Source organism: Oncorhynchus gorbuscha, linkage group LG01 (assembly GCF_021184085.1).
Source record: "Oncorhynchus gorbuscha isolate QuinsamMale2020 ecotype Even-year linkage group LG01, OgorEven_v1.0, whole genome shotgun sequence".
NCBI lineage: Eukaryota > Metazoa > Chordata > Actinopteri > Salmoniformes > Salmonidae > Oncorhynchus > Oncorhynchus gorbuscha.
In genome coordinates, this window is record NC_060173.1 from 75,160,522 (window position 1) to 75,182,583 (window position 22,062).

Sequence of the window (22,062 nt, forward strand, 5' to 3'; positions counted from 1 at the left end):
CTTTTTTCACATTCATGAACCTATTCCAAGGTAGGAACACTAGGTTGCAGTAATGCTCCATGGAAACCACACTGCTACACAAGAAGAGAACGTGTGGATGCTTGAGATCAGACAAGTGGAACATGCAGCACCTACAAAAATATCACTAAAACTGCTTTATGGATATAATGACATGAAATAGGAACAATTGTATTGAAAATCAAAAAGGATGGACATCTTTACAACAGACTAACACACCTGCTGATAGGTCAAGTCTGTTAAAAGGCAAAGGAGGATGCTTTTCCAATACAATGACCACGAACTGGAACGGAGGAGGAACTTAGAGCATTTTCAATAGTAATATGTGCCATTTAGCAGACTATTTAGCAACTTACTGTTGGTTGTGCGTGTATCTATTTTTAATATGGGTTGCCCGTGAAGGAATTGAACCCGCCATGCTCTACCAACTGAGCCACACAGGACCAAGCGAGCTTTAGAGGAGAGCAGGCTGGTTTAGTTTATTAGGATCCCAATTAGTTGTTGCTCATGCAGCAGCTACTGTTCCTGGGGGTCCACAGGCTGTAGAGGAGTTACAATTATGCAGGTGAGCACAAGACGTTGAAAATACATATTTTCAACCAAAAAGACGCATTTTAAATGTTTTTTATTTTGCTCATGTGTTTCAGGGGTGTAATCACTAGGAACCAAACAGAGCCAAACGGAACAAAACGGTGAGGGACCTACCTGACTTTGTCCAATAGAAATTATTTTTTTTGCTGAAAAACATCTACCGTTTGGAGTAAACGGTTTCTGTTGCAATACGTTTGACTAATGATTACACCCCAGGTGCTTATCTGATATATTAATATTGTGCACTAATCAGTGGCTAATGCATTTACAAACTCCACCCATAGCCTCATTGAGGCTGGATCCAGAAAATGCTATCAGATAAGGAGCAGGAACAAAAATTGGTTCCTGTTGGTTCCTGTTCAGGGTACATTTTCAAAAGGGCCGCCAGTCCACCCATTGCATAACCATTGACTTAGAAGGGGATGTCTGTTCTAGTGATGATATTTATATGGATGAAACCTCTGTATCTAGTGCAACAATATGTGGAACCTGGTGTTTTGGGAGAATGCTCCTGACCACAGTGGAAACCCCTAAGATGCTCTGTGTAGTTTCCTCTTGCTAATATGTAGACTTTCCTATGAGCAAAAGACGTTGAAAAGACGTTACAAATACATATTTTTTGGTTGAAAAATATGTTGAAAAGACATTTTCAACTTCTTGTGCTCACTGGGTTAGCTACAGAAACTCAACTGGGCAGCATGCATGACGGCAGATCAGTGTGTACTACTACCTCCATGCTAGTTTTGGGGAGTTCATCATCGCAATCTGACTCCTCTGAGCTGTTTGACTCCTGCGGTGTGGGATGAGAGAAAGCAAAATTAGAGAGGTTACAAAGGCCCTGGGTCCCCAAGCTAGAGGCATGGTCAGGGCCCGTATTCACAAAGTGTCTCAGAGTATGAGTGCCGATGTAGGATCTGTCCATACAATCTTATTAATTATGATCGAAAAGTCAAACTGATACTAGCTCAGTCAGCACTTCCACTCAGAGAAGCTTTCTGAATGTGGGCCAAGGATTCTTTGTAAGCTATTATACAACGAGTGGGTCTAATCCTGAATGCGGATTGGTTAAAACCGCATTACGGCTGGTGTCTATTCCACAAGTTACCACCGGACTAAATCTATGACTTAAAATGCCTATTTACTCTGTTCCATCAGACTGTGCAATCCACTGTCCCATCAGCCCAGCCAAGCAATTTACAAACCTGATCTCCACTATAAAAAGCATCTGGAGATTATCTCACATTTCTTTTAGACTCACATTTAGTTTTCAACAGCGGAGATATGTATAAAACTTGATGTCGGTTTCTCCGACATTTGCAACACTGTTTCAATATTCAAATTCGATCTCCAGCTGTCCCATTGTAATGAACGGGAGTTGGGACAAGACAGGCAGCGTTTCTCAGGCAATCGAAATCATGAATCGGCTGGCATTATTTTTATGGATATATACAAAGAAATGTCACCTGAAAAAAAGGTACAACAAAACGAACTGCAGCAGGTTTGCAGTCTTTCCAGCTTCTATTTGAAGTAATTGTGTTCACTGTGTTGTTGGCTAGCTCCTTTGAACAACAGTGTTCTGACGAGAGAGCACATTTTCTATGCCAGGTGAAATCTTGCCTCATTAGCTCATTGTTTTGGGTGTATACAAAGATTGGACAGCTGGAGATCAAATCTGAATATTGAAACAATGTTGGAGAGACCGACAGCAAGGTTTACAAATAGCTACCTTGCTGTTATTCTAGCTGCTCTTTTTGATGTGACTGTAAATTAGCTGTTGTTGTCTCCCTTGCAAGCAAGGGATAAGAACGTTGCCAGCCAGTATGGCAATGGAACATTTAGAACGAACGACTGGGTCGCGTCCATACTGTACATACAGAACAAAAAGACTGAACAACTGGGTCGCGTCTCTAGCAAACAAACTGATAGAACAAACGAACGACCTGCCGGTTTGGGTAGCAACCCTAGATTTGTGTCAGGACTATGTCTTGTGCAAGGATGAAATAGTATGAATAAATTCTTCAAAGTAAAAATGTCTCAAAATATGTCAATCATTATTTGAATATGTTGGCAACCTGTTGTATAAAAGTGATAATGCCAGAGAACAGGATATAATATATTGGCACACGTGCCAATATATTCTCCAAACACAGGCTTCTAGGGGCATTATCACTTAACTGTGTATGGGATTTAGGTTCATCCTTGCACAAGACATAGTCCTGACACAAATCTAGGGTTGCTATCCAAACCGGCTGATCGTTCGTTTGTTCTATCAGTTTGTTTGCTAGAGGCGCGACCCAGTCGTTCGTTCTAAATGTCCCATTGCCATACTGGCTGGCAACGTTCTTATCCCTTGCTTGCTAGGGAGACAACAGCTAATTTACAGTCATATCAAAAAGTGCAGCTAGAATAACAGCAAGGTAGCTATTTGTGGCACACGTGCCAATATATTCTCCAAACACAGGCTTCTAGGGGCATTATCACTTAACTGTGCATGGGATTTGGGTTTACTAGTAAATATAGTAAATATAGTGCTAAAGACAGAGAATATGTCTTGTGCTGAATTTCAAATTCATCCCATAGACCATACTCCCCAAGCATTCCTGTATATCTGAAAGGATTGGATACATACACCTACAGTGCAAGGTAACTAATTGTTTTATCTTGGATGGCCTATGGGGATAAGGGCTAGAAGTCGAATCCAGCATGTAGTATGTGGGAAGGCTTGAATGTACGAAAAGAAAGAGTGAATCTGCAACGTAGAGTTGCTTGGGAACGACCGAGCCTATTGGAGGTAAATGTATGAATATATACATATTGGATGAGTTGGAAAATGTAGCTACATTAAATCATAGAAATTATAGAGCTGACACCTGAAACAATGCAATCTAACAAAATAATTAACAACACACTAAAGCAGACCTGTGATTCTATGTGCAGGTCTCTTTTTCAGTTCATATTTGATGATGGGAGTGTAGGGGTAGTGCCATAAATATTAAAACAACCCATGATGAGGACAAACTTGCAAGCAAACTTTGTGTGATTTTCTTTGAATGGTCATAATTGTCAAATTAAAACAATGTACTCTAACATGCTTAAAATGATAGCTGGATTGGCAGACTTATTTGGAATTGATATGGGTTTATTTTGAAATGCACGAATACTGTACATTAATACAGAAAGAGAATGTAATGTACAGTGCATTTGTATTCAGTATTCAGACACCTTGATTATTTCCGCATCTTGTTATGTTAGAGCCTTATTCTAAAATGTATTAAATAGTATTTTTTTTCTCATCAATCTACACACAACACCCCATAATGACAAAGCAAAAACAGGTTTTTAGAAATGTTTGCACAAAAAATTATCACATTTACATAAGTATTTCAGACCCTTTACTCAGTACTTTGTTGAAGCACTTTTGACAACAATTACAGCCTCGAGTCTTCTTGGGTATGACGCTACAAGCTTGGCACGCCTGTATTTGGGGAGTTTTTCAAATCTCTGTCAGGTTGGGTGGGGAGCATCGCCGTACAGCTTTTTTCAGGTCTCTCCAGAGATGTTCTCCAGAGATGTTTAAGTACGGGCTCTGGCTGGGCCACTAAAGGGCATTCATAGACGTGTCCCGAAGCTACTCCTGCGTTATCTTGGATGTGTGCTTAGGGTTGTTGTCCTGTAGGAAGGTTCAACCTTCGCCCCCAGTCTAAGGTCCTGAGCGCTCTGGACCAGGTTTTCATCAAGGATCTCTCTGTACTTTGCACTGTTCATCTTTCCCTCTTCCCTGACTAGTCTCCCAGTCCCTGGTGCTGAAAAACATCCCCACAGCATGATGCTGCCACCACCATGCTTCACAGTAGGGATGGTGCCAGGTTTCTTCAAGATGTGATGTTTGGCATTCAGGCCAAAGAGTTCAATCTTGGTTTCATCAGTCTAAAGAATCTTGTTTCTCATGGTCTGAGAGTCCTTGAGGTGCCTTTTGGCAAACTCCAAGCGGGCTGTCATGTGCCTTTTACTGAAGATTGACTCCGTCTGGCCACTCTACCATAAAGGCCTGATTGGTGGAGTGCTGCAGAGATGGTTATCTGTCTGGAAGGTTCTCCCATCTCCACAAAGGAAGTCTGGCACTCTGTCAGAGTGACCACCTGGTTTATGGTCACCTCCCTGACCAAGGCCCTTCTCCCCCGATTGCTCTGTATGACCGGGCAGCCAGCTCTAGGAAGAGTCTTGGTGGTTCCAAACTTCTTCCATTTAAGAATGATAGAGGCCACTGTGTTCTTGGGGACCTTCATTGCTGCATACATTTTTTGGTATCCTTCATCAGATCTGTGCCTCAACACAATCCTGTCTCGAAGCTCCACGGACAATTCCTGCGACCTCGTGGCTGGGTTTTTGTGCTGACATGCACTCTCAACTGTGGGACCTTACAGTATATAGACAGGTGTGTGCCTTTCCAAATCATGTCCAATCAATTGAGTTTACCAATCAAGTTGTAGAAACATCTCAAGGATGATCAATGGAAACAGGATGCACCTGAGCTCAATTTCGAGTCCCATAGCAAAGGGTCTGAATACTTAAGGTATGTTTTTTATATACATTTGCAAAGATGTAAAAAAAAAAAAAATAAACGTTTTTCTCTTTGTCATTATAGGGTATTGTGTGTAGATTGATGTGGACATTTATTTTTATTTAATCCATTTTAGAATCACATAACAAAATGTGGTAAAGGGGAAACGGTCTGAATGCTTTCCGAATTCACTGTATAGTGAGATCCAGTTTCAGTGTGTTTTAATTGAACACCTTATAATACCGTCATGCTAAACCCATAATCTGGAATGAGGACTTTCATTTAGGAGATAGCTTCATGGGTTCCAGGACATATGTTATCAAAATGATGGTTTCACAGTGGCATTCATGTCAACAAAAGTTGTTCATTTGAACAAAAACAAAAGTTAGCTTAATCAAAAACCAAAACCACCACAATTCACAGACAAGAAGTCACTTGACTCGTTAGTGTCATGCATAAGGGGGAGTCAAACCAAAGTGAGAGCAGACAGTGAGTGCAGTTAGATGATCATGTTTAAGTGTTTGGGAGATTATTAACATCACGGGACACAGGTGAGGGATTGGCAGCCAGGGTCATAGAACTCCATCTCCGCCGTTAGCCTGCTTACTCACTTCGACAGTGACCTTGGTGTTGAGAATCTCCTTGGGTTTACGGAGTCCATTCTCAACCCTTGCGTCACCACCCTTGCCATTGATATCCTTTTCTGTCCGCTTTCTCGAGCGCAGGGTATTCCATGAAAGAGATTTCCTGTTGTGCCAAGAAATGTACCAGTCAAATCCAGGCTTATTCACAGTGAGGGGAGAGGAGGTGCAGGGGGGGACTGAGTGGGGGCTAGGCAACTTTATTGAAAGAAAAGAAAATCAGAGTGAGATTGAGATCAAGAGAAAGCAAAAAAGAGATAGACAGAAAAGTACCTACTTGGTAACAGAAAAACAAAAGGCTAATGTTCATATTTGTATCACAGTGTATTAGAAATTTAGACACACAAGACGGACAAGCTATTCAAATGTGACTTCTCCATATGCTACCATACCTTGATTCTCTTACACCATAGTGGACACACAATTTGTGTCAAAGCAGCATAGTTTGTTGCGTCTGACCAACCATTCAATGGCTCTACGTTGTTGTGAGATTTTCAACGATGCTGCTTTGTACACAACCAACTTTTCGAGGACCGGTGGGGTTAGTACAAAATTGAAAATAAAAGTTGTCTACTATAATAAAATCGGACTACGTCAACAAAACGGGTAAAAAATAAACAAATCATATAGAAAATGAATAAAGTGCTGTTGAACTACTCCTAATGTCTTCACTCCTTTATGTAGATCTCAGAAGTGGTGTTTTGTGTTTTGTCAATGTATTTATACACCACCGGGACCAGGTCCATGAGAATGATGATCACTTTAATAAAGCCCATGATTTAGAAATGGTCCATCATTGGGAAGAAATGGATGGCAAGCCACAATCAAACTTGATAGAGATCTTTACACATGAAAATCAACATTAGAAAATAACTGCTAACTGATTTCACTATTCATTTGATCCTCAATGTGAGATAAGAATGGAATCTAGGTCTAATGCTGTGAGAGCAATGGTCAGCGGAGAAAGGTACAGTTTGACTGCAGAGTTAGCGATATAAAACAACGTCACTGATGTTCTTCGAACGCAAACAACTTCTACTTCTGTTGCCTTGCAAATGCATGCTTACGTCAAAATGGTCTTTTTACATATTTCAACTGCATTTCAAATGTCTAGTTACACTACAAGCACAATGATTAACATTGTGACTATCATTATATTGCACAACCTGCCATCATTAATAATGGATTCTCTTAAATAGTGCAAAATACTTCATACAGGAATGTACTGAAGAGAGTGCATCAGTAAACAAACCAAATTAACGCTTACAGTAAACCGCCAACATATCTGATAGTAACAAAATAAAGTTCTAAAAATAAAATAAAAACACAATCTGTACAAATTGCCATAGACAATAACAAATTTTCTCCACTTTAAGAAATAGGCTTCAGTCCATCAGGCCGTTCTTTTCCTTTTTCTCTCTCTTTTTTAAACGTGTAAAGAAAAAAACGATGTTAGAAACAGAAATGAAAGTCCAGACCAGTCAATTCCACATTGATGTAAGATTTTCTCTGTGCGTTTTGTCTACCATGAAGCCATGATTCTCTACAGTCCTTTAGCTCTTTTCAGATCATTATTTAATAAGCCTTTACATATATTAACAAACAAAAAAAGGGAGAAAACATGACCCCTGTGTAGTCCAACATTTCCGAGTTAGTTCCCATTAAGGGGGTTGGGGGTAGGGATTGGAGCAGACAACTTTCACCTCATCCAATCAGAGCAGCTCCGTGGGTGTGGTGGCAGGGCTTACGGGACACTTACTTGATGCTTGCGTCAGCAGCACTGTCTTTGAGCGTTTTAGTGAGGGGTCCCAGGATGTGGCCTGGGATCCAGCCCTCGGCTGCAGGAGACTGGCTGTTGGCAGACCGGTAAACTAGGTACATGTTCTGCTGGTTGGTGGCCATGATCTGCACCATCTCGCCCTGGATCACACAGATCTCATTCTCCTTCAGTGCACTGTAGTCCTGTGTCACCATCATTGTGGAGGACATGCCGTTACATCCGCCGCCATGCTGCTGGGTGGGGGGTGGGGGTACAGGAAGGAGGATGATTATATTACGACAGTGGAAATCACAGCACTGATACAAACCTGTATACACATTCAAATAACGAACCTTTCAAAAGGGCCTGAGTCATCACATACAGTACAGTACATTGAGTCAATTCCTTAACTCTGACTTCAGTTCTACTTGTCAGCAAGTTTGAACACGTCGTCTCCTGCTGAAACGCAGTAAAACTAGGCCAGCCATCAGAACTAATAATAGCCTGAATTCACACCTGCAATGTTCCAACCTCCTTAGTTCTGCAGTGCTAGAGTTTTGAGGGGGGGGTAACACTAAGACCTGGGTGTGTCCTGGCAATTGGCATTGGACAGAACTGGACTAGACTGGAGTGATCTGGACTGGTGTGGTCTGGACTAGATTTAACTAGACTGGACTCACCCTGGTGGACTCGTAGCTTTCGCTGTGTTTCGTGGGGTCGAAGCAGGGGCTACCGTTGGAGGTAGATAGCTCGAGAGGGGTGGGGGTCCGTCCCGGTCCCGCCAGGGGGGGCTTCTCTGCCCCCACAGAGGAGGAGGAGAGGGGTCTACTGTTACAACTAGGGGGGCGGCTGCCCGATGGGTTTCTGGTGAGGGAGTGAGAACTACCCTTCTCCTTCTGGTACTCAATAGGAGACTGCAGGGCTGTGGAGATAGTCAATTGTTACACACACTAGTTAATGGCAGATAATCCACATAATACCTGTGTATTCCGTGTCAGACAGATGAGGACCATGATAGAGGTGAAAACTACTCTGTGTTGAGGCTGTAGTTATGATTAAACCATTTTTGATTTAGCTAGGGTTGCAAATTTTCCAGAATTCTTGGTTGGAAGTTTACCTGAATCAGAAGTGAATGAGCATGAATTCTGGAATCCTCCTACTTGGATTTCTTGAAATTATTCTGGGAATCTTACTAGAATCTTGCAACCCTAGAGCTGGCTAATGACAGTAGAGCTGTTTGATGGCAAGCGGTACCAGAGTGCCACGTCTAGGACAAAAAGGCTTCTCAACAGTTTTTACCCCCAAGCCATAAGACTCCTGAACAGGTAATCAAATGGCTACCTGGACTATTTGCATTGTGTGCCCCTCCCCAACACCTCTTTTACGCTGCTGCTACTCTCTGTTCATCATATATGCATAGTCACTTTAGCTATACATTCATGTACATACTACCTCAATCAGCCTGACTAACCTGTGTCTGTATGTAGCCTCACTTCTTTTATAGCCTCGCTACTTTTATAGCCGGTCTTTTTACTGTTGTTTTATTTCTTTACCTAGCTATTGTTCACCTAATACATTTTTTGCACTATTGGTTAGAACCTGTAAGTATGCATTTCACTGTACGTGACAAATAAACTTTGTTTTGATTTGTCAGGCAGAACATTCTCTCACCGGACAGGAAGTTGCTCTGGGCATCAAGGACCTGGCTGACATGTTGGACCCACACCTGCTTGATGTCCAGGTTGGCTGCTTGTAGGGTGAAGCGCTCGGCCGATCCTCGACACGACAGCACAAACTTACACGGGTCATTTTCCACATGCTCCTCCAAGCCCAGGTAGCTCACCTGTTACAATGAAACACAAGCAAGCTAACCCATCAATGCACAAATCATTATCAACGCAGAAGTAGGAAATAGGAAATTGTTTTCAGAAACAGCTCCATTAGAAGGTACTGATCTAGGACCAGTTTGGCCTTTTAATCATAATGAATAAGAGGAGTTAGCACTCTGAGACGCTTTGTGAACGTGGGCCCTGATCTTATTGATTGTGGTCGTGGTTGACGTAATTCACCTTGATGCTCTTCTTGAACTGGTAGCCCGGCGTGGATGAGCCCTTGCGGAGGAGCTCGCTGAAGATGACGATCTGCTCAAACAGGAAGACCCTGCGCTCCTTGCTGCGCGACAGAACGCCGGTATCCTGCTCTGTCACGAAGAATGTTTCCTGCTGCAGCAGCTTACCCTGGCTGGTCAGCTTACCCTGGGGGACAGAACAGGAACACACACGCGCAAACACGCACACACACACACACACACACACGCACAGGTTCAGTTATGACTGGTAGGCCTGATCAGCGACAATGATGAGACAGCCTATAGGGGAGGAGGTCATAGAACTGGCAGTGTGGTGCCAGGACAACAACCTCTCCCTCAATGTAAGCAAGACAAAGGAGCTGATCGTGGACTACAGGAAAATCAGGGCCCCATTCACATCGACGTTGGCTGTAGTGGAGCGGGTCGAGCGTTTCAAGGTCCTTTGGTGTCCACATCACCAACGAACTATCATGGTCCAAACACACCAAGACAGCCGTGAAGAGGGCACGACAAAACCTTTTCCCCCCTCAGGAGACTGAAAAGATTTGACATGGGTCCTCAGATCCTCAAAAACTACAGCTGCACCACCGTGAGCATCCTGACTGGCTGCATCACCGCCTGGTATGGCAACTGCTCGGCATCTGACCGTAAGGCGCTACAGAGGATAGTGCATACGACCCAGTACATCACTGGGGCCAAGCTTCCTGCCATCCAGGACCTATATAATAGGTGGTGTTAGAGGAAAGACACCCAAGTCATAGACTGTTCTCTCTGCTTCCGCACAGCAAGCGGTCCCGGAGCGCCAAGTCTAGAACCAAAATGCTCCTAAATGGCTTCTACCCCCAAGTCATAAGACTGCTGAACAATTAATCAAATGGCCACCGAACTATTTACATTGACCCCCCCGTTTGTTTTGTACACTGCTGCTACTCGCTGTTTATTAGCTATATGCATAGTCCCTTCACCCCTACCTAAATGTACATTATATATAATAATAATAATAATATATGCCAATTAGCAGACGCTTTTATCCAAAGCGACTTACAGTCATGTGTGCATACATTCTACGTATGGGTGGTCCCGGGAATCGAACCCACTACCCTGGCGTTACAAGCGCCATGCTCTACCAACTGAGCTACAGAATTACCTCAACCAACCTGTACCCCCGCACACTGACTCGGTACCCCCTGTATATAATCTCGTTATTGTAATTTTATTGTGTTACTTTTCATAATTTTTTAAAACTTTAGTTTATTTAGTAAATATTTCCTTAACTCTTTTTGAACTGCACTGTTGGTTAAGGGCTTGTAAGTAAGCATTTCACGGTAAGGTCTACACTTGTTGTATTCGGCGCATGTGACCAATAAAGTTTGATTTGATTTGACTCAACGTCTATCAACACTGGAGAATAAAGCAGAGTCAGCCATCCCCAAGTCTGTCTGTCAACACAGGGGTATTACACGGTTCATCAGCCCCTTCTCTCCTCACCAGGTCATAAAGCTAACAGCAGACACTTGCGCTTGGTCCGAGACCAGGGTTGCGTCTCAAACGGCACCCATAGAGTGCTCTGGTCAAATGTAGTGCACTATATTGGGAATAGGGTGCCATTTGGGACGTAGCCCAGGCCATTGTCAAACAGTGCTTTCATCTCCCCACGGTTACAGCAGGCAAGGCAAATCTTTCCTTATCTTGGAGGTCAGAGATTTCATTTAGTCGTGAGTGTCGTCAAAGTGACTTTCACGATGGCTGTGGAGGAACAAACAGACTGAGCCCTGGCCTGGTCGTCCAATAAGACAGGTAACACAGCTTCATTATTACATTATGAGCATGGGATTGAAACAAACCTAAAATCACAGCGCTAACTTCCTGTACACGTATGACATAACAAATCACATCATATCGTGCTGTTTTCTATTTAATGTATACTCCTTTATTGACTCCCTGGGAAACAGTGGCAATTGCTACTGAGTGGAATATCCTGGCTAAATAAATACATGACATGAAACTGTACAGCACCTCATAGCCTTGTAGTCTGCCAAGATTCATCATGTCATTGCACAGCTTGGGGACCTGGGACATTAAACCAACTGCTTTCTGTAAAACACATTAAGAATGGTGTGAAAATAGCCACGCTGACGGATACACAACACAACAACTAAGGTTACAACGTTCCAGTAACTTTCCCAAAAAAGCTTAAGCATTCCAGAAATCCTAGTTTAAAGTTTCCTGGAATCAGGAAGATTTCTGAATTTTTCCCTACAGATTTCATGAATCTTCCAAATGGGATTTCAGAAAAAAACAGGTATTTTTGGGAAACCCTAAACAACACATACTCTATAACTTCAATCGCAAATCGTTTCTGTTACCTCCAACTCTTGGCAATCTAGTCCTGCTTTGGAACTATACTTCAAGAAGTCCTGAAGGAAGATACAAATACAAAGAGTTAAGTAATTCATGGGGTGAACAATAAAATAATGGAATGTTTGGTGTAAATCGAGTATATCTAAGACTTGCATATTACAGGGTTCCTTGTATGCTGGAGTTGAGAATGTTAGCCTTACCTTTAGAAGTAGTTGATACTTAGTGATTCTCTGAATTGGCTTTATGAGAAAGTCACTTATGCCCAGTCTTGAACTGATCTCTTGCTGTAGGCCCTAAAGTACAATTCGATGCAAATAGGATTTGGCTTATTTATAATGCAAAAAAAAAAAAAAAAAAAATATATATATATATATATAGGGCTGGTCATATATATATATATAAAACATATAAAACAAATATATTTCATGCAAAGCCGTTCTCAGGCTGCTCAAGAATTCTCAGAAGTGTGGTATGGCTCACCTCGAAAAATGTGTCGTACTCAGCGACGATAAATTCAGACTTGGGCTTGTTCTGGCAGTAAACCACATACATGTGTAGTCGCCTCTCCTGTTCAAAAGGAGCCACAGTATTAGTCCATTTATTTTCCAGTTATATGGTTGAAAATGTCTGAAAAATACTTTTAAACCCCAGTAAGTCTGTTAAATGTGTCTAACTTGAAGTTCTACAACACCCATCATCTCATCCGAACAACACATGAGACACGTACATGTTTTATGAAAAGCTCAGGAAGGTGCTCGTTGTCTTCAAGACATTTCTCCAGCTCACCGACAAAAAAACTGTGGGAGGAAGCATTCTCTCAATCACAGTGTATGGTTATGAGACAAGCCAAAATAGTGGTATATTTTACTACACGCCTATGTTTGGTCTTCTACCAGGGGTTCCCAACATTTATCCCCAGCACTACCTTTTTCACATTAAAAAAAATCACCCCCTTTACATGTTTTTATGATTGCTCACTGAGATGGCTATATTAAATACACCACCAGCTTGATTTTGTTTAATTTGAGGGAACAAGGAAAATTGACAAACATGTTGTTTTGAAGCTCATTTCCTGCAATTCGACATAGCTTTAACAATACTCATGGAGTCTTTTCGGCAGGATATTTAATGATAATAATAATAAATAAGGAAAATAAAGTCTAGATCAGATTTCCCCAAATGTTATTCAACTACCAAATATGTTATGTTATATTATGATCATTTATATGAACCCTCAATTGAATTACACACATTCTCCTTTACAAAAAGTGATTTGATCAACTGATAGCAACAGAGTCACATTGTGGTCAAAAATAGTGCACCACGTAGGGAATAGGGTGGCATTTTGTACACAGACACAATCAGTAGACTGGAAAACGACTTACTCTCTGTGCCAGTCGTAGATCTGGTGAATATTCCCAAAAACCATTTTGTCTTTTCCTTTCATATCTTCAGGTACTCCCTTCTCCTCCATCTTCTTCATGAACTCCTACAATGGGGAGAAAAAAATAATAATCAGACCGAATTCAGGTCGTGACCTTGATATGACTCGTCAAGGGAAACATGAGAGTCCGACAATAATCAGCAGTGTAAAACTATCATGTGGTGGAAAAAGAGTATAGGATTACTACATATGGTTGAATTCCTGGACTGCATCCCAAACGGCACCATATTCCGTAATTAGTGCACTACATTTGACCAGGGCCTATAGTACACTTTATAGGGAATATGTTGTCATTTGGGACTCAGGTCCTGGACGTGAGAAAACCCCTATGCCCTTATCTCCCTATGTAAGACAAAACCATACTCAAATGATGTTTTCTGAACTGCACATAAATATGGTCATAAGTCAGAGAGCTTCTATGTGACTTTGACATAAATACCAAAGGACACAATGCAAATAGGACGACAACAAGGACACAGCCTGGCTGCTATTCCACCAAACACTTGTATGTGTCCCAAATGGCACCCAAATCCCTATATAGTGGCCCATAGGGCTCTGGTCAAATGTAGTGCACTAAATAGGGAATGGGGTGCCATTTGGGACACACCTTTTGGAGATTTACGACTTCTAAAACTAGAGCAGTGACTGGTCACATTCCCCACTGTTACTAGGACACCACTGTTGCCTCTCTCTCTCACGCTCCTTCTGCACTTTTGAGGCTGAATAGTCCCCTGCTAGGACGAGATTGTTCTCAACTCACCTCCACTACAATGCCCAAATCCTTGACATAGTCCTTCTCCGTCTGTACCAGCTCATTGAGGACAAACCTGAGGAAAAGGACAAGTGTGTTCAGTGACCTGAATACACACAGGAGGCAGCATTTCTCTGCAGAGTGAACCACCTCTATACACAGTCATGCTACAAACAAAGGGACTTTAACTTGGGAGTGTCAAGAGAGGCAAGGGCCCTAGTTTGTGTGCCACTTTCTCTCAAAGTGTGCACTTGAACACTCCCCTTCATGGACTTAAAACCAATGCATTGGTGTAATCACTGGCTGGAGGAAGTTTCCACCATTGTTAAATCCATGATGGGGAGTGTGCAAATGCACACTTTGGGAATTGGGAGTCAGCCAGAGGTTTAGCTACATGTCTCATACATGCGTCCACGCAGAGCTTTGGCCTTCTGCTCCAGTTCAGGGTTCCTGGGCAGGGCTGGGCTGGTCTGTTCTGGAGGAGTCAAATTGGTGAAGCTGGGATAGGCACCTGGCTCCAGATTCTAACAAGGGGGAAGAGAGAGAGGATATGAAGCCAGAGGTCAGAGGTTATAGTCACACAGTCCACTGCTGTGACTCAGGGAGAGGGAACTAATGAGATCACTCTGCTTTAATGAGCTACATAATACGTCTATGCATCTCAAAAACAGTGTTCGATTGTATTGTGCTCTTTTGGAAATGGCTCCACGTGCACAAAGCTGAAAGAGAGTTATCAAAAACATTGTCAAATTAACAAACATTTGGCCTCCCGAGTAGCGCAGCGGTCTAAGGCACTGCATCGCAGTGCTAGCTGTGCCACTAGAGATTCTGGGTTCGAGTCCAGGCTCTGTCGCGACCGGGAGACCCATGGGACAGCGCACAATTGACCCAGCTTCGTCCGGGTTACGGGAGGGTTTGGCCAGCAGGATGTCCTGTGGCGGGCCAGGCGCAGTGCACACTGACACGGTTGCCAGGTGTACGGTGTTTCCTCCGACACATTGGGGCAGCTGGCTTCCGGGTTAAGTGGGCATTTGGGCATTGTGTCAAGAAGCAGTACGGCTTGGTCGGGATGTGTTTCGGAGGACGTTTGCCTCTCCCCAGTCTGTATGGGAGCTGCAGCGATGAGGCAAGACTGTAACTACCAATTAGATACCACGAAATTGGGGAGAAAAAGAGGTCAACATTTTTTTTTAAATAATAATTTTACGAACATTCACAAGGAAGCTACTGTGCATTAGATACTCGGAAACGTATCACACGATCTCTCACCTGACGCCATACTACTTAATCTTAATCTGATCTGTTTGTGGCAAGAGAGGCTGAGCCTCAAATGGCACCCTATTCTCTATGCCCTATGGGCCCTGCTCAAAAGTAGTGCACTAGGCAGGGAATAGGGTGCTATTTGAGACACAGCCTCTGTTCTATCAACCACATTGAGAGAGGAAGCTGTGTGTTAACTGTCCGGCGCGATAACATGAACATCTGATGTGCATCTCAAAACGGTGGCCCCCAGTCAGCATGACATGGTTGCTTAGTGGCTTTTGAGAAGCGGAAGTTTGAGTGAGTAGATGACGTCAAGAGAAACAGGGGGTTAGTTTAGAGATGGTTAAGAGATTGTCACCGACTGTTAGCAGTGTGCAAAGACAGCGTAGAAATTGCCCAATGCCATTTTGTATTGCATTCACCTTAGCACTTACCATCTTAGTTTGGACCAACTTTTCTATTGCACTGACAAGATCCGCAGCGCTGGGGACATCGGCGGAGCCCTGACGCGCAGTATGCAATGCGGAGGACTGTAAAGGCACGGTTTGGGAGGAAGGGAGTGTTAGTAGCAGGGAGGAGGAGAAAGGGAACAGGGAGACAAAGGTAGTTATTAGTCAGGACCTTTGAGCAGCTACAAAAGGCAAGCTTTAGTGGAGAAATGTGAGGTGCTTGGAATTATACACGAGCTAGATCAGTAAGCAGTATGCCAGAGACAATTTAGTGACAAAGAGTGCGTCCCAAATTATAGTGCACTAGTTTTGACCAGAGGCCTTGGTCAAAAGCGGTGCACTACAAAGGGAATAGGATGCCATTCGGGACACAGTCCGTGTGGCGTGATCTTGTATATAGAGTCAAGTGAGAGAGTGAACGTGACACAGTGCAACAGTGTGTTAGTTAGGTCAAACACAGTGCAGCAGCTCTTCCAGCTGTAAACCAAGCCAGTGTACATAATGCCTCGCATTCATCAGGGCACAGCAGACACAGACTCCGCTGTAGACACATCTGGTAGTTTGTGGCATAGTGTTGTACTGTACACATAGACAGCAGAGGGGAGGGGGCTGCAGGTGGACATGTCTTATGAGCCTGTGCTGAATGACATAACAGATTCTCTGCGACCAATAAGGTGCTTGAACACAAGTCCATTAACGGAAGGGAAGATATTCCTTTTGAAATGTTTTTGTCCTATTTTCTCATTGTTGCTAAGTCTGCGTTCCAAAGGGCACCCTATTCCCTACATAGTGCAATACTTTTGACCAGAGCATAACAGGGTGCCATTTTGGACGCATCTAGAAGAGGTACTACGGTGTCAGAGAGAGAGGGTGTTATGTCATACCTTCTCCTCCTGGGACGAGGGGTCCTTGATGATCTCCATGGGGGGCGGCAGGGGGGTGTGAGAGTCATCCTCGGGTTCCTCCTCTCCTCCGCTCTGCATTCCAGAGGAGGGCTTGGACAGGGGGCCCTCCTTTCTGCCCCTCTGTAGAGATAGAAAGGGTAGAGTCAGGGGGGGGGAGCAGGGGGAGTTAATGTGGGCCATTGTCCCGGGGTTCACTGGGGTGCCCTGCTCCACCACAGTGCCTCTCTGTTTCAGAATCACACTGGGAGCCACACAGCCACCCAGTAGGAAGTAACTTCAGGCCTGGGGCTGCATCCCAAATGGCACCCAATTCCCTATTATGGTGCACTGTACAATTAGAGAGAATAGGGTGCCATTAGGGACGTGGCCCTAATTACAGTCCCACTGATCGGTGAGATCAAATCATGTGGGACACTTCTGTGACCATTCCTTGAGGTTTAAAAAAAAAAATATCATGGGGCTCCGCTAGGAGTGAGAACAAGGAGTCTACTTTTCAAGGTACTGTGAAATTATACTGTAGCTGTCTAATAACATATGGTGATTATGCATTTCTCTCACTTTTCTATCCTTGTGGGAGGCATCTAAAACATTTAGCAGTGGTCATAGTACAGCACAACATTGCGCTGCAATCCGTACATTTAAAATGGAAAGATATACACTAGTGCACTGACTAAAATAGCTTGAAGGCTCCAATTTACACGATGATGCCCATTGTTCATGACTTGTGATTAAACCAACATTGCCTATGCACCCTGTAGAATTGTCCCATGGTAATTGGGCTAGGATGTCATAAGATTACAGCTCATACTGTATGCTTGGGAAACTGCTCCTCCATACATGGGAGGGTCAAGAGATTTTGATTCGCTTTAGATAAGCAATCCCTTGTAACGGACGTTTTCCTACAGGTTCAAGAGAGGTTCAACAGTCGGATCTAGAGGAGAATCCCATTGGTTTGGATAACAATGGGTTAAACTGGCGTTGCCTGAGCTGTACTTCTAAATTTGATCCAATCACTTAACCCTTTGTAAAAACTAAAAGAGCCTGAAAGAAGCACAAGTCCACCGTAAGCGGTCCCTGAAGGACCGTGATGGACACGTCCCTTAGAAACCCATCACTGTATGTACAGAGACGCGCTGGATGGAGAGAGTGGAAAGAGAGAGAGAGGAGGCTGAAGAGGATGCAGAAGAGACGGTGATTGTTACCTCGTCTGCGCTCGCGTCCTGCGAGAGAGTTGGAAAGAGAGAGCGAGAGATGCTGTGGAGAGGAGTCAGGACACTCGTTACCTCGTCTACGCTCTCGCCGTGCAGGGTGCTCTCGGGCGGCCCCAGGTCGATGCTCTTGCGGCCATCCCTCTTCTTGTGCTTGTTGGGTAACTTCTTGATGCTGCTGCCGTGGCTGAGGCGGCGCACAGGGCTGGTCAGCCACTTCTTCAGGGTGTTCCCCGAGCGCTTCGGTCCCGGAGAGCTTGAATGGATGGAGCTCTGGGATGCCTGGGGCTGCAGGCTGGCCACCGACTCGGTCTTCGCTCCCTCGGGCCCACTGACCGAGTAGTTCTCTGGAAGGAGACGAGACAAACAGCATTTTAGACTTCAGAATTCCACTCTGACAGCATTCTGTCATACACACACCTTTATAGTACCCAAATACACAGCATGAGCCTCTGAGTCACACACCAGCACTCTCTCGTTGGCTTTGTGTGCATCCCAAATGGCATCCTATTCCCTATAGTGTACTACTTTTGACCAGAGCCCTATGGGCCCTGGCCAAAGTAGAGCACTACATAGGAAATAATGTGCCATGTTGGATGGAGACTCAGTCCATACACAGTACTAGCTTTCTGTACTAACTATGCCTTAGTTATCCCTTGCAGTCTGATGTCCACTAAGAAATACCAACCTTCCCAAAAGCATAGGGTGAACAGTACACAGTCATTTGAATTTTTAACATTGCCCAATGTAATACAGTGTAGGAATGCAGCCATGTGTATACCAACAATACTCAATGGAGCCTAATACTGTATAGGAATGCAAGTCACACAGTGTGTGTTCAGCTCATTTCAAGCCTTGGTTTCAGGACACAACACACCTCCTTTTGACCGTTGATATTATTTCTACAAACAGGGCCTGTGAGATATGTTATTTTTTTCCCCAAAGATATATTTCCATTGTGTTAGCTGATAATTGTGCACTTTTCTCTGTAAATATTTGATGCTCATGTTTGTTTTTAGCCAGTAAAAAGATAGTGGAAACGTTTACTGGACAGTTGCTTTTCTGACTTTTATGTTTATAAACTGCAGCTTGCTTCATAATGGCTAAAAGGTGGACTAGTTTAGGCTATTACTAACTATTTAACCAAGTTGAAGACATACAGTGCCTTTGGAAAATATTCAACCCCCTAGTATTTTTCCACATTTTATTGTGTAACAAAGTTGGATTAAAATGGCTTCAATTGTTATTTATTATCAACAATCTACACAAAATACTCTAATGTCAAAGGGGAAGAAAAATTCAGACATTTCTCAGAAATGTATCATTGCTAGACAGCCATTTTCAAGTCTTGCCAAAGATTTCAAAGCCAATTTAAGTCAAAACTGTAACTAGACCACTCAGGAACATTCAATGTCATCTTGGTTAGCAACTCCAGTGTAGATTTGGCCTTGTGTTTTAGGATACTGTCCTGCTGAATGGTGAATTTGCCTTCCAGTGTCTGTTGTAAAGCAGACTGAACCAGGGTTTCTTCTAGGATTTTGCCTGTGCTTAGCTCTATTCAGTTTTTTTTATCCCAAAAAAACTCCCTAGTCCTTGCTGATGACAAGCAAACCCATAACATGATGCAGCCACCACCATGCTTGAAAATATAGAGTGCTACTCAGTAATGTGCTGTGTTTGCCCCAAACATAATGCTTTGTATTCAGGACAAAAAGTACATTTCTTTGCCACATTCAAAAATCATGTTAACCACTATTATTGCACACAGAATAAGTCCATGCAACTTATTATGTGATTTGTTAAGCACATTTTTACTCCTGAAATTTTTTAGGCTTGCCATAACAAAGGGGTTGAATACTTATTGACTCAAGACATTTCATTTTTTTCATTTTTTATTAATTTGTAATAATTTATCACAACAAAATTCCACTTTGACATAATGGGATATTGTGTGTAGATTAGTGAGACCAAATCTCAATTGAATCGATTTAAAATTCAGGCAGAAACACAACAAGAAATGTGGAAAAAGTGAAGGGGTTGAACACTTTCTGAAGGAACTGTATGTGCTGTTGGATCCAGACTAGCTCTGGTCTACAGGGCGAGGACATTTGCCTCTGCACTCTGTTACAAAATTCCTCTATGGATGGATACATAGACCCAAAAGAGAGCAGAGGTCCTCACATAGATCCAGACAGGCACCAGAGAGTGATTAGAGAAAAAGCTCCTGAATGATGTATTTGTCAAACTCCTCCCGGTCCACCACCATGCAGTCAAAAGCGAAGTACAGTAGGGTACACCATAACAAAACATTTAACAACAGAACGCACAAAAAAATTAGATTTTCTCCCAAATGAACACAATCCTGAAGTATTGTCAGTACTACTAACCATAAAAGCAGAGAGAACATCCATCCCCTTGAGATAAAACATAGCTTGATACTAAAGGAAACATTTGGCCAAGCCATTGAGAAGAAAGGGGAGACCAGGGGAGACCTGCTGTTGACCAGGCCCAACATACAAGTCTGTCCATGATGTTGTAAAGACCCAGGATGTTGTTATCAGCAGGATAGGGAGATACTGTGGGGCAAAAAAGTATTTCGTCAGCCACCAATTGTGCAAGTTCTCCCACTTAAAAAGATGAGAGGCCTGTAATTTTCATCATAGGTACACTTCAGCTATGACAGACAAAATGATAAGGAAAAAATATCCAGAAAATCACATTGTAGGATTTTTTATGAATTTATTTGCAAATTATGGTGGAAAATAAGTATTTGGTCAATAACAAAAGTTTCTCAATACTTATATACCCTTTGTTGGCAATGACAGAGGTCAAACGTTTTCTGTAAGTCTTCACAAGGTTTTCACACACTGTTTCACACATTCCTCCATTGCAGATCTCCTCTAGAGCAGTGATGTTTTGGGGCTGTTGCTGGGCAACACGGACTTTCAACTCCCTCCAAAGATTTTCTATTTGGTTGAGATCTGGAGACTGCCTAGGCCACTCCAGGACCTTGAAATGCTTCTTACGAAACCACTCCTTCGTTGCCCGGGCGGTGTGTCATGCTGAAAGACCCAGCCACGTTTCATCTTCAAATCCCTTGCTGATGGAAGGAGGTTTTCATTCAAAATCTCACGATACATGGCCCCATTCACTCTTTCCTTTACACAGATCAGTCCTCCTGGTCCCTTTGCAGAAAAACAGCCCCAACGCATGATGTTTCCACCCCATGCTTCAGAGTAGGTATGGTGTTCTTTGGATCCAACTCAGCATTCTTTGTCCTCCAAACACAACGAGTTGAGTTTTTACCAAAAAGTTATATTTTGGTTTCATCTGACCATATGACATTCTCCCAATCTTCTGGATCATCCAAATGCTCTCTAGCAAACTTCAGACGGGCCTGGACATACTGTCTTAAGCAGGGGGACACGTCTGGCACTGCAGGATTTAAGTTCCTGGCGGCGTAGTGTGTTACTGATGGTAGGCTTTGTTACTTTGGTCCCAGCTCTCTGTATGTCATTCACTAGGTCCCCCCTGTGTGGTTCTGGGATTTTTGCTCACCGTTCTTGTGATCATTTTGACCCCACGGGGTGAGATCTTGTGTGGAGCCCCAGATCGAGGGAGATTATCAGTGGTCTTGTATGTCTTCCATTTCCTAATAATTGCTCCCACAGTTGATTTCTTCAAACCAAGCTGCTTACCTATTGCAGATTCAGTCTTCTCAGCCTGGTTCAGGTCTACAATTTTGTTTCTGGTGTCCTTTGACAGCTCTTTGGTCTTGGACATAGTGGAGTTTGGAGTGTGACTCTGAGGTTGTGGACAGGTGTCTATTATATTGATAACAAGTTCAAACAGGTGTAATTAATACAGGTAACGAGTGGAGGACAGAGGAGCCTCTTAAAGAAGAAGTTACAGGTCTGTGGGAGCCATAAATCTTGCTTGTTTGTAGGTGACCAAATACTTATTTTCCAACATAATTTGCAAATAAATAAATTTAAAATCCTACAATGTGATTTTCTGGATTT

General features: G+C 43.1%; 1 protein-coding gene across 7 annotated transcripts in view; it reads right to left on the bottom strand.

Annotated features, from left to right (window-relative positions):
- Window positions 1-22,062, bottom strand: part of LOC124042050 (kalirin-like) — a 297,232-nt gene that overhangs the window by 15,111 nt on the left and 260,059 nt on the right. For 4 of the 7 annotated variants that reach the window (XM_046360336.1, XM_046360365.1, XM_046360385.1 and 1 more), the window contains 17 exons: window positions 18,116-18,387; window positions 16,812-16,952; window positions 15,913-16,008; window positions 14,621-14,739; window positions 14,225-14,291; window positions 13,406-13,509; window positions 12,748-12,817; window positions 12,501-12,587; window positions 12,221-12,313; window positions 12,026-12,076; window positions 11,676-11,753; window positions 9,640-9,825; window positions 9,242-9,413; window positions 8,251-8,492; window positions 7,571-7,824; window positions 5,782-5,917; window positions 1,340-1,399 (listed from right to left, as the gene is read on the bottom strand). In XM_046360336.1, coding sequence (XP_046216292.1) covers window positions 1,340-1,399; window positions 5,782-5,917; window positions 7,571-7,824; window positions 8,251-8,492; window positions 9,242-9,413; window positions 9,640-9,825; window positions 11,676-11,753; window positions 12,026-12,076; window positions 12,221-12,313; window positions 12,501-12,587; window positions 12,748-12,817; window positions 13,406-13,509; window positions 14,225-14,291; window positions 14,621-14,739; window positions 15,913-16,008; window positions 16,812-16,952; window positions 18,116-18,387 — 2,228 coding nt within the window. The remainder of the gene's footprint in view (window positions 1-1,339; window positions 1,400-5,781; window positions 5,918-7,570; window positions 7,825-8,250; window positions 8,493-9,241; window positions 9,414-9,639; window positions 9,826-11,675; window positions 11,754-12,025; window positions 12,077-12,220; window positions 12,314-12,500; window positions 12,588-12,747; window positions 12,818-13,405; window positions 13,510-14,224; window positions 14,292-14,620; window positions 14,740-15,912; window positions 16,009-16,811; window positions 16,953-18,115; window positions 18,388-22,062) is intronic. The other 3 variants (XM_046360354.1, XM_046360393.1, XM_046360344.1) reach the window with 2 other exon arrangements.